This window comes from Diabrotica undecimpunctata, chromosome 1 (assembly GCF_040954645.1).
Source record: "Diabrotica undecimpunctata isolate CICGRU chromosome 1, icDiaUnde3, whole genome shotgun sequence".
Classification (NCBI taxonomy): Eukaryota; Metazoa; Arthropoda; class Insecta; order Coleoptera; family Chrysomelidae; genus Diabrotica; species Diabrotica undecimpunctata.
The window spans coordinates 79,173,214-79,187,034 of record NC_092803.1 but is presented as its reverse complement, the minus strand read 5'-3'; the positions used below and the strand labels follow the sequence as shown (position 1 = coordinate 79,187,034).

The 13,821-nt window shown below is 33.8% G+C and overlaps 1 protein-coding gene across 1 annotated transcript; it reads right to left on the bottom strand.

The window, feature by feature from the left end:
* Positions 1-2,517: 2,517 nt before the first annotated feature.
* On the bottom strand, positions 2,518-5,391 carry LOC140432505 (uncharacterized). The gene has a single exon (XM_072520432.1). It carries the CDS (start codon positions 5,389-5,391, stop codon positions 2,518-2,520), a length of 2,874 nt encoding a protein of 957 aa, XP_072376533.1.
* Positions 5,392-13,821: the final 8,430 nt, after the last annotated feature.

Here is a 13,821-nt window from a genome sequence, read left to right as displayed (position 1 = left end):
TCTTCGCTACTTTATCTAATTCTTGATATTTTGAAAACACAATTTATCCATTGTTGCATATGATTGTATTAACGTAATACATTTCTAACATTAATAATTCGGAACAAAAAAGTTGAGAATAAACTACAGGTCATTACAAAATGCAAATCATTTTTTTAAAAACCTTAAATAAGGTCTCCTGCAAAGTAGTCGTTTTTGAGATACAGTTTTGTGTCACTAAGCTGACAATATTATAATAAATTATCAGTGTAAGATAAATTAGTAATAAAGACTTTAATAAATTTGTGAGTGTTATAAATAGAATCTTTAGTAATAAATAAAAACAATAAATTAGAATTAATAAAAACATAACAATAAGATCACTGTTGACTTCATGTTTGTTCCATCACATTCAGGTATACAAGGAAATGAAGACGCAGATAAACTAGCCCGCTTAGCATCCTTCAGCCAGGACTCCATTTTTATTATGAGGTTTCTTCAGATGACTTCAAATTAGAAATAAAATATAAAGTATTAAGTGCGTGCCAAAATAAGTAGAGTGCATCACAAAATAAACTCAAGGAAATCAAACAATTAGTGAAACCGTGGCTCTAATCCACAGCGAATAGACACGACCAAGTGAGGATAACACGTTTGCGACTAGGACACAGTAACTTTACACATGAACAACTCTTTACGCGAACTGTGCCGCCAATGTCTGAAAATTGTCAAGTAACACTCTTCGTGAAGCATATACTAATTCAGTGCAAAACATATAAAGTGGCAAGAAAAAAACACACTATCCCAAATAATATAAAGGAAGCCCTAGGGAAAAACATGAACACTAAAAACACTATAACTTACCTTAAAGACTCAGGACTGTATCAATTATTGTAATTTTCTCTAACTTTACCTGTATTACATTTTTTAGGTCGCTAATAACCCTGGTGGTTACAGCGTAAACAAATAAAAAAAGCATAGTGAATTAAAATATAAAATCTATAGATGAATCAAATAAAAAAAAATTGAAATAATAATTATTTAAAAAATAATAACAAACATGAAAAAAAAACTCAAATGAAATAGTTTTCTCAATAAAAAAAATCAGAATCTTCTATCAAGGAAAAAGGTATAATATGCAGTAGTAATATGTAACAAAAAGTAAAAAATAAATATTTTAATGATCATGTAGAACACCGGGGGATTTTATCTTCTCCTCCTGATGTGTTGCTCACTGCCTGTTGGGGCAGTACCTTCGATCTGGTTCTAATTATATCTATTAATTAATTAAATGTGTTACCTTACATTTGGCGATCACACTTCCCGTATTACACTTTAAAAAACATCTTACTACTTGAGAAACTTTATTTTGCGTTAATTGAACATTGTGTGTTGAAAAATGAGCGAATTAATTTTAATTAATCAAATGTGACAGTGACACAATGACTGATGTTTTTTTCTAATAAAATTGAGACGAGAATACGTGATAATCTCGCAATTATGTGCAAAGAGTATATGCAACATCTATCGTGCATTCTCGGGTACAACTCGACTTAAAACTAAAAGTAGTATTTTTTAAAAAAGGGTGTTCGTCATTTGGATCATAATTTTAGGTTGCGCTACGCAACATAGTCCCCTTCTTGATGTGAACGCATCAAAAAAAAAATATTTATGTACAATTTGAAGAAAGGTATAACTAATCTAAAAAAACTATTAAAATTCTTGAAGGTGAGTCATAGGAAGAGGACACAGTTTAGCAATAGAGCGAACGTATAACCCTTCAGGAGTTCTGACCTTAACAACTCTTACCTTGTTGTCCTTTCCCGGATATGTCTCAACTACCCGTGCTATAGGCCATTTGAGAGGAGGCGAGTTTTCGTCCTTAAGCAAGACGAGATCATCAGGCTTTATGCCTACCTGAGGAGTGAACCATTTAGGTCTATTTTGAAGCCTATTAAGATAATCGCGAGTCCAAACCTTCCACATATGCTGCTGAATTCTTGTGCATTTATTCCACAAAGACAATTTATTTTCTTGAATATCAGAGAGATCTAATTCAGGATAAGACATTAAGTTAGATCCAATAAGGAAGTGTCCGGGAGTAAGAAAGGAAAAATCGGACGGGTCGTCTGAGAGCGCACAGATAGGGCGTGAATTGAGCACTGCTTCAATCTGCGAAAGTACAGTGGATAGTTCTTCGAAAGTAAAATTGGAGTTACTCATTATTCTTACGAGATGATATTTGAAGCTCTTTATGGCAGCTTCCCAAATACCACCGTGGTGTGGTGAGGGTGGAGGGATAAACTTCCATTGAATTTGACATGAAGTAGCGAAAGAGCGAATAGATTCAGAGATATCACCTTTGAGAAGCAACTCATAAAGTTCTTTCAATTGATTTTTCGCACCTAGAAAGTTGGTGCCATTATCGCTGAAAATGATACTCGGATTACCCCTTCGGGCGATAAATCTTTTCAGAGTCAATAAGAACGCTTCAGTAGAAAGACTGGAAATTAATTCCACATGCACGGCGCGAGTAGCTTAACATACAAACACTGCCATATAGGCCTTAGTAAGGGGAGCTCTCTTGAGTTTAGAGGTCTTGATTGGAAATGGACCACCAAAATCAACTCCAACGTTTATAAATGGACGTGCAATTTGAACTCTTTCCCTCGGGAGATTAGCCATGATTTGGGAAGCGACTTGTGCGTTAAAACGGTAACAAGTGAGACAATTTTGTATTATACGTTTGATTTGTCGAAGACCATCAAGAGGCCAGAATTTCAATCTAACATTGGACAGTGTATTTTGAGGGCCAGAATGTAGAAGGAATTTCTGATCATAAGAAACATCTGAAAAGAGAAGACGACCGCCTACTCGTATTATTTGAGACGAATCTAGAAAGGGATTCAATTTACGAATAGACTTATCGTTAAGCAGACGATTATCCATTAAAAATTGGATTTCCGAACTGAAGAAATGAGACTGGGTCAATTTGATAATCATTAACTCAGAACTAGAGAGTTCATTTGGAGTGAGAGGACCTGTACGTCTATGAGACTTAGCTCTTACATTGTGAATAAAACGAATGCAGTATGCAAAAGCTCTCTGAAGTCGAGTGAAACATGAAAATTTGCAGAGGGCATCATACACTTGTGGATCTGGTTTTCTGATCAGATGAGTAACCCTTTTGAGTTCAGGCAGTTCATCAACATTAATACTCGAAGGACCATTATATACAAAGAGGTTGAAATCAAAGTGTGGATCTGACAAAAATTGAGGACCATTAAACCAAAGATCACAATCAAGCAACTGCAAGGGTGTAGCACCACGAGATAATATATCCGCAGGGTTGTCTTTCGATCGTACATGTCTCCATGTATGGTTGGAGGTGAGTTCTTGAATTTGAGTTACTCTATTGGCTACAAAGGTAGACCAACGAGAAGGGTGTGAATTAATCCATGCGAGGACGACTTCGGAATCTGTCCATAAATTGACAGAATTTATCTGAGATTGGGATGGAATCAAGACAGAAAGAATCTTCGTAACAAGATTAGAGAGTAATAATACTCCTAGAAGTTCTAATCGAGGAAGAGTCACAACTTTTACAGGACTAACACGACTCTTTGAGGAGATTAGATTGCAAGAGATAAAGCCATTTTCATGTGATGTTCTTAAATAAACGCAAGCACCATACGCGCTAAGACTTGCATCCGAAAACCCATGTATTTGAGTACTTGTTACATTGCTAGAATTTTGCAGCAACCTAGGAATCTTGAGATTGGAGAGGTGAGGAAGTGTTTGTAAAAATAGATTCCATTGTGTAAGCAAATTTGGACTGAGGTGGTCATCCCAATTCGACCTTTCTAACCAAATCTTTCTCATAATTAATTTAGCAGATACCACTACAGGGTTAATCAATCCGATAGGGTCATAAATGGAAGCAATTAAAGAAAGAACTTCTGTTTTTGTATAGGTATCCTTAACGGTAACCTTTGGCACAAGAACTGAAAAATGATCGGAGTGAGAATTCCAACATAGGCCGAGAATTTTGTTCGTGTTATTTTCAGGATTGATTACATAACTAGCTTCATTAGAGATATGAGAAATACCTGCGAGAAATTCAGGTGAGTTTGCACACCATTTATGAAGCGAGAAACAAGCGAGGTTTAAACATTCGGTTAATTGACGATGAATTTCGAAGAGTGTTTCAAAATCGTTACAGCCATACAGCACATCATCGATATAACAGCAATTTAAAAGAGCATCACTAGCCAAGGGAAATTTGTCGGAATGTTTTTGAGCTAATTCCTTAAGACATCTAGTGCTGAGAAAACCGGAGTTATTTAATCCATAAGTTACAGTTTCAAGTTGAAGACATTTCAAATCCTCTTGAGGTGAATCACGCCATAAGATGTTCAACAGAAATACCTGTTCGGGATTTACTCGAATTTGTCTGTACATATGACGTAGATCTGCTACAATACAGTATTTAAATAATCTAAAATTTATCAAAATATCGAATAATTCGCGTTGTACCGTATAACCAGGAAGCATTATGTCATTAAGACTTAGATTTGAGGTAGTTTTCATACTGCCATCAAAGACAACACGCAACTTATTTGTTACGCTATCCTTTAAAACGCAATGGTGAGGAATAAAGTATTTTAAATCAGAGTGAATATTTCGAGTGGAGAGAGGCACATATCTGCAATGTCCAAGTGCAATATATTCATGAATAAATTGTTTATACTGTGCGTATAATTGATCTGACTTGATCAGTTTCTGTTCGAGGTTTAGGAATCGCTTCTTTGCGAGGAAAAACGATTTGCCCAATTTTTTATATTCGTTGGGAGATTTGAAAGGGAGATCTACTTGGAATCTACCAGATGATAATATTTTAAGTGACGATTTACAAATATCTTCGGCTTGTTGCTCCGAAGGAGTTAGGATTTTTGGAGTACAAGTAGAAGACGAGATTTCTTCTATTTCCCAAAACGACCGTACGAGTGAATCGGTATTTTGAGTTTGAACGAACAAGGATACTTCATTTCGAGGTTGAGTATTTTCTTGAATGTTAAGTATAGAATATGAGTCAATTGACCCAGATGATTGAGGTACATTTCCACCTACAAGATAACCGAGATGAGTATTTGTTAAGGTAGGAAGATTAGGGCCTAATTTTATTAACCCGTAAGTAAGTAAGTCGAAATAAACATCTGCTCCAAGCAGCATTTGAACTTCTGCAGGAGAACAAAATTCTGGATCAGCTAGGTGAATGTTTGGTGGAATTTTGAGAGCATTAAAATCCAATGTAATTTGAGGGTGCTTACAAGTGATGGTTGGGAGAATCGCACAAGAGAGTGTAAAATGTTTTGTGGGATTAACATTTGAGAAAATATTTAAATCCACCATTTTATTCGACGTCGAACAGATTTCGGATATTCCAGAAATTTGAAGACTTTTTGTGTAAGGAATACATTTTAAGCGACTTGCTAATTCCTCAGTGATAAACGAAAGCTGACTAGCTGAGTCTGTAAGGCAGCGAACCTTAACGGGATTATTATGAGAATCATAAATTGTAACTCATGCTGTTTGGAGTAGAACCTCCTTTTTGCCTGAGAGTGTAGAGAGAGATGATGCTCGGTAGACATCATTAAACTGAGATTGATTTGCTATTCGTGGGAATGCAGGTGAACTTGAAGTTTCGCTTTGAGTATTGGGATCATGAGATACATTAGAGTGAGTACGAGAATTTGGAGTATCATGCATATTGTGAGACTGGCGAGTATTTTGAGAATTATGATTTTCTTGTGAGTCTTGAGAGTGACGAGTGTTTTGGAAATGAGTGTTTCTAGTGGGTAGACTACGAGAATCTTGATTTGTTCTGAAACGAGAACTATTTGAGTTATGAGTAGAAGCGTTAGAGAAGTGGAGCAATGTGTGATGTCTCCTGTTACATTTAGCGCAATTTGACGCAGAGGTACATGAGCATGCTGAATGACCACTAGCCAAGCAGTTGAGACACGCTTTCTTTGCCTTGACCGTTTGAAAACGCTCATCTTCAGACATATTTAAGAATTCCCGGCAAGTGTATATTTTATGGGAGTTATTTTGACATAAGAAACATTTAAAATACTGATTATTACTACTATACTGCAAATTATTGCTAACTGTGTTAAGAGAAGTAAAACGAGAAGGTTGTTTTTGTTTCGGAGAATGAGAGTATTCAGGAACAAGATTTTCGAGAATTTTGCATTTCCTTTCAATAAATTCAAGGAACTCCATTAAACTTGGGAGTTTGTTTATATTACGCTCGGTTTCAAATGATCTTTTAGTATTATAGTCTAATTTTTGAGTAAAGAGATTGATGAGAATTAAATCAGTGAGTTGATTCGAGATGTTGAGGTTTTCTAAGGCAGCGAGATGGCTTTTAATTTGAGTTAAGAAATCCCTTAGAGCATGTGCATTGGGTTTTGTAATGAGTGGAGCATTTAATAAACTGTTCAAATGACTGTTTACTATTAAATATTTATTTTCAAATCTATTGCATAAATTTTGTATTGCAATTTCAAAATTGGAATTAATTATTTCTAGATTGTCAATTAACTTTAACGGTTCATTCCTTAACACTGATTTGAGATAAATAAGTTTTTGAGCATTAGATAACTGTTTATCATTTGTTATTAATTTGGTGAAAACATTAAAAAAGCTGGGCCATTCTGAGATTTCGCCCGAGAAAAAAGGTATTTTTAATTCTGGCAACTTTACATTTTGAATTGTGCTAACAGATGGTATTACATTTGTTACAATAGGTTGAGTTTGAACTGGTTTTGCAGATAATTGCGTGATTTTCTCGTACAAATATGAATCTAAATTATAATACTGTTCTTCAACTATGTCTCTATCTGAACAATATTTATCAAAATCTTCTAATTCAAGTTCCTTTTGTAGGTTGAGATACTCGCGATAAGTTTCATTTAATACATTTTTGCGTGCAATATATTGACCGCAATCTAAAACTACATTTTGGTTTTTTGAGACAAATGTTTGAATTCTAGTAATACAAGCTTTATTATGCCCTCTCAATTTTATAATTTTTGCAACATCAGTCATTTTGAACGTGAGAAAAAATAATACAAATTTTAAATACAACAAGAGATACTTAGTATCATGAACTAAATAATATTACCATAAAAATCTACTTATAATCACTGCGAATCTAAAATCTAAAAATAAAATGACATGCGACGATGCAAAAAACAATTCGTAAAAGTTACAATAAATGATCAAACCGCACATTAAGTCCAACCGCGACCTCACATAAACTCCTCATCCCTTGCAAGTGTCGATGTCGATATACCGGCCTCCCGGCGCTAATAGAACAACCTTGGATCCTGGAACCGCCAAAACTCCAATGTGTGTATGAGAGAATAAAAACTATGTCTTTTCTTTGCGAAGAAATGAGGAAGCGAGTGATGTTTTTTACGAATAGTGTGAGAAAATCTTGAGTACTGCGTGAAAACGCCTTTGCAGAAACGAGAGATGATCGCCCTCGTGCTATAATTAATGAAAATTCAGCTTCCAGCTTTACATAAACGGGAACAGTTGCTGTATCCGGCTCGTTAGGAACATGTAGAACACCGGGGGATTTTATCTTCTCCTCCTGACGTGTTGCTCACTGCCTGTTGGGGCAGTACCTTCGATCTGGTTCTAATTATATCTATTAATTAATTAAATGTGTTACCTTACATTTGGCGATCACACTTCCCGTATTACACTTTAAAAAACATCTTACTACTTGAGAAACTTTATTTTGCGTTAATTGAACATTGTGTGTTGAAAAATGAGCGAATTAATTTTAATTAATCAAATGTGACAGTGACACAATGACTGATGTTTTTTTCTAATAAAATTGAGAAGAGAATACGTGATAATCTCGCAATTATGCGCAAAGAGTATATGCAACATCTATCGTGCATTCTCGGGTACAACTCGACTTAAAACTAAAAGTAGTATTTTTTAAAAAAGGGTGTTCGTCATTTGGATCATAATTTTAGGTTGCGCTACGCAACAGATCAAAATAAACTAATTATAAAAAATTTAGAGTATAACTTAGGGAAATATTTTCAGATATGTTTTAGTATTCGTCAAACTAAAATTATTTAAACTTTATTTAAACAACAAACTTAAGTTTCTTCAAACAAGTATGTATATTAACACGTATAAAGCCATAGTATAAAGTCTAATAATATAGTAATTATAGAACACAATCACAACAAGATGGAAAAATAAGTAAACATAATATATAGATAGAAGAAATATAGAAGATGATAGTAAATATAAAAAAAATCAAGAAAACAAGTTAATGGAAAAATGCAGAGACAGTAATATACAAAGGACAAAATCTGGAGGAAGTCTCCATCTGAGTACCTAGGAAGTATTTTTTCAAATGATGGAAAATTTGATTTAGAGATAGCTGACAAACAAAAAAAAGACAACAAAAGCGACTAGTATGGGTAGGTTATCGACTATATGGGAATATCAGGCAGGAAACATCAACTATCGATCAACTATTTTCGTCCAGGATATAAAGGTAAAATAATAGAAAACCTCTGAATTTTTTTGTAGTATTATTTTGTAAAAGACGAAATTTATAAATCATGAATGTGTTGCTTGTGTGAGTCCATTTCAAAAGGTAAAAGAAATAATAAATTAGACTTACTCACAATCAATTTAATTTAACTATCAGACGACCGGTTTCGCTTTCTACAATATGTAAAGCATCTTCAGGTCACGATACAAAGTTAAATAAATGCTGAAAATAATAAACCCATATTAGGGTGTTGTCTAATAAAGGTAAAACAAAGATAGGTGATATAAATTATATAAATTACAGTAATTATGCCAATATTACATGTCTGTGGTTTTTAAAAATGAATAAAATGTTTAAGTAGACAAGGTAAGACCCACAAATTGGTAAAATAGTCTATTAAACTGTAATGAATTAATAAATAAACAAATAAATAAACCATTACTTACATGCCGGTACTCTATTAATTGATGGTTGAAAGAACATGGTTCAAACTATCTTGTATTGTTGATTGGAGAACTCAAGTCAACTATTGTAATTGTTTAACAGTAAACGGGGAAGTTCTTGAGAAGACAGATTTTATCCAATGAAGTAGAGATAGGTAAATGTAATTGTTTGTTTGATGAAAGTAATGTTCTATACGTCTAATCTGTACGAAAACAGATAAAAGACGATATTAAAAAACATCAACAAGAACATGTAGAAAGAGTGATAGAGAAAAATCAAAGTCTGAAATATACCAAACCGAAATTAGGAAAGAAAAATATTATAACTATAAAAAATCAACAAGGCCAACTAGAAACAAGCAAAGCTCAGATATCAAACATAGTCGAAAACTTCTATACTGAGTTATACCGCTCAAGAAACGATCCCCCCGACTCTTCAAAGCAAAATCTGAAAAGACAAATAACAAACGTAAATTCTGAAGTAATGCCCGAAATAAGCGAAGTAGAAATAGAACATGCAATTAAAGAATTGAAAAGAAATAAAGCACCGGGTAGTGATGGAATTCTGGCAGAAATGTTGAAAGAAGGAGGAGAAGAAGTCATCAGGTACCTAAAAATACTTTTTAATAAATGCCTATTTGAAGGAAACATACCAAGGGAATGGAATACTGCTAACACAATATTAATACACAAAAAAGGGGACAATACAGATCTGAAAAATTATCGTCCAATATCACTACTATCACAACTTTATAAAACATTCACAAAAATAATTAGAAATAGATTGACAACAAAGTTCGATGTATATCAACCAGTAGAGCAAGCCGGATTTAGAAAAGGGTTCAGTACATGTGACCATCTTCACACACTAAAGGTCCTAATAGAAAAAGTTAACGAATACAATTTACCAATCTGTTTAGCATTTATAGACTACGAGAAAGCTTTTGACAGCATAGAATTATGGGCTATTGAGGAAGCACTGGTCAACAGCAGAATAGATTCTAGATATAGGATATTAATACATAATATATACCAACACGCTGAAATGGTAGTCACGATGGATAACGGAATGAAAACGGGGCCAATAAAAATCAACCGAGGAGTAAGACAGGGAGACACCATATCTCCAAAACTATTTACTGCCGCACTTGAAGACATCTTTAAATCACTAAATTGGGAAACGAAGGGACTGTCGATAAACGGAAAGTATTTAAACCATCTAAGATATGCAGATGACGTAGTACTAATAGCCGACAGCTGGAAAGAACTGAAGACGATGATCGATGAGCTTCATACGGAATCCATAAAAAAAGGACTGAAAATGAATCTGAGTAAAACTAAGCTAATGTCGAATAAAGATGATCAACCGATGATAACCATCCAAGGAACAAAAGTGGAACATGTAGAAGAATACATATATCTGGGTCAGAATATCAAGGTAAACAAAGAAAACCAAACTACCGAAATAAGCAGACGAGTAAGAATGGGATGGGCCGCATTTGGAAAGCTCTCATACATACTGAAAGACAAAAAGATACCTCAAAACCTTCGAACCAAAGTGTTCGATTCTTGTATCCTTCCCGTTCTCACTTACGGAGCTCAAACCTGGACATTCACAAAAAAGAACATGGACAAGATTCGAAAAACTCAGCGAGCCATGGAACGACAGATGCTTGGTATCTCACTAATAGATCGGCAAACGAACGAAGCAATCCGGAACAAAACAAAAATAAAGGACGCCGCGAAACAAGCAGCTAAATTAAAATGGAAATGGGCTGGACACAACGAACGTCTCGAAGATGGTAGATGGAACAAAGAAGTCGGAAACTGGCGACCGTACGATGCGAAGAGACCAAGAGGAAGACCTCAAATGCGCTGGAGCGACGATATCACAAGAGTCGCAGGACCAATGTGGAAACGCCTAGCACACAACAGGGATGAATGGCGAGAAATGGGAGAGGCCTTTATTCGACAATTCGGATAGAAAAAGGGCTAAAAAAAAAAAAAAAATGTTCTATACCATTAAGTTCTTTAAAGTTATTTATATTTATTCTGGAGATATATTTATGAAATGTGTGTTATTTATTGAGATTTTTATTTTTGTTTTGGAAGGTGACAGTTGTGAGACAATGAATAAGAATAGATGTACAAATTGTGTGGGTGTGCAATTATATCAGCTTGTAATTATCAAATTTCTTTGATATAGTTATGTTACAATATGTGGCAAATTCAGTATCGATCGTTCCTTTGACCGAGTCAGTCGTTAATTTCGTTAAAGGCCGAGCCGGTTCCTAATTACTTGGTGTTTGGATTTAACTTTTTACATATAAGACAATAATTAAAAAGTGTAAACTGATAATTAATACGAAATAATATCGGTCCCCGATGGGGGACAAAAATAAACAAGGGACGTCTTTTTTGACGACAGATACTGACATGAATAACAGTGATTTAAGTGTTAATAATATTAATAATAAATCTAGTGAGGATAGTGATGTCCAGAAAACAGCGAAGCAGTTGAAACCAAAAACATTCAATCTCCTCTCAGATAAGTACAACGTGAAAAATATTTGGGTATATATAGAAAGTACCGACAATAACAATTTAGGTAGATTGCATCCAATGACTGTTGGTCATATTCTTTTTAAAAAATTTAATCTTAAAAGCATTCTTGAAATTAAAAGTATAGGCCGAAACCGGATTAAAGTGTTATTAAAATCACTTGTAGAGGCAAATAATTTAGTAAAACATCCACTACTGAAATCAGAAAATTTAAGAGCATTTATACCGAACCATTTACTAGAAATTAAAGGGTTAATAAGAGACGTGGATACTCGTTATGATATAAACTATCTCATGGAAAATATCGAATCAGACTCACACGTTACTAACATATATAGGTTAAATAGAAAAGTCCAAAAAGAAGACAAAACAGTCGAATTTGTACCTAAAAAATCTATTGTTGTTACTTTTGAGGGGAATATTTTACCAAATCGCGTAGCTTTTAATCGAGTTTTTTTCTCGGTTGAACAATTTGTAGGTAGAATAACCCAGTGTTACAAATGTTTGAGATATGGGCATGTATCTAAACAATGTAACAGTACTCAAGAAAGGTGTATAAATTGCGGTGAGATTAAAGATGATAAACACAATTGTGATAAAAATTTGATTTTTTGTATACACTGTAAAAGCAGAGATCACGTATCTATCTCAAAAAAGTGTCCCTCTTATGACAATCAAAAAAAAATTAAAAATATAATAATAGAGCAAAAAACCTCATTTAAGGAAGCCAAAGAAATATCTGAAAATTCCTTATCCAGTTTAGTAAGTCACAATTCCTTTTCACCGCTAACAAATTATGACAAACATTTTCCAGAACTTCCTAACAACGATCGTATATCGTTATCTCATCCAAATCGCAATCAAATCTCTACAAATTTCAATGACAATCAAAATAATTCCTTTTCCCAACAAACTCATGCGAGGGATAGACCTCCAACCAAAAAAAGAGAAAATCAAACTCTCCCACTATCCAATCACCTGTTCAAAAACCATTATTTCCATTCACCTTTGGACCTTCACAACCTTTGACAATAAATTCAAATAAACCAAACTACTCTAGTTTGGAAATCAAAAAAAGCAGTATAGCTAGCAATTTATCAATTTTTATCATGGACTTTATTAATAAAATAATTTCAAGTAACAACAGACAACCTGTTGATATTAACGTAATTACAAGTAGTATAGAACAAGTATTGGAGGATACTTTGAAAAACCAATAAAATTTAATCCTAAAACACGCAATTTAAATATAATGCAATGGAATGCACGTTCTGCTATAGCTAACAAAAATAGTCTGGTACAATTTCTTTTTGATAAAAATATCGACATTGCGCTTATAAGCGAAACTTGGTTTAAAAAAAATCAACAATATAGTTTTAGTGGTTACAATATAATACGCAATGACAGAAACGATGGCTATGCTGGTGTGGCAATTTTAGTACACAAATCTCTTCAATTTGTGGAACATAAGATCAATATAAATAACAATGAAAATATTTTAGTATGTGCTGTACAAGTTAAATATGGAACTTTATCTTTAAATTTTGTATCTATTTATAAACCTCCAAAAATACAAACAATATATGAAGATTGGGTAAAAATTTTTGAACAGTTTGATGGGCCTTTAATTATAGGTGGTGATTTTAATGCACACCACTTTATATGGGGCTGTCATAATAATGATACCACAGGATCACAACTAATAAATGTCGCAGATGATTTAAATTTAACTGTTTTAAACAATGGAGAACCTACGATTTTAAGACGTCCTGATCAACGGGATTCAGCTATTGATGTAACCTTCTGTTCACCTGAACTAGTTAACAAAACATCTTGGAATGTCATCTCTGATACCCTAGGATCAAATCACTATGTCATTTCTATAGAATTAATTTTTGCAATTAATGAAAATGAAATATCTCCTAAAAATAAATGGAATATTAAAAAAGCCAATTGGGCATTATATACCTCGACGATTCAGATTTTGCACGATACGAACAACAGTCACTCGGATAATCTAACTGAACAGTACTCCTTCTTCATTAATAATATAAATACGGCCGCAGAAGCAGCTATACCCCAATATAAACCTTATAAATGTAAACGGCACCCACCCCCTTGGTGGAATATTGATTGTGACAATATTATCAAACAACGAAAATTGGCTTTAATAAATTACAAAAAAAACACTAATTTTGAAAATTACGTTCAATACCAGGAGATCTCGGCTAGAACTAAAAAAAC

Excerpts from the sequence above, each read along its gene's own strand:
- LOC140432505 (XM_072520432.1), bottom strand. The coding sequence starts at position 5,391 with ATGGTGGATTTAAATATTTTCTCAAATGTTAATCCCACAAAACATTTT.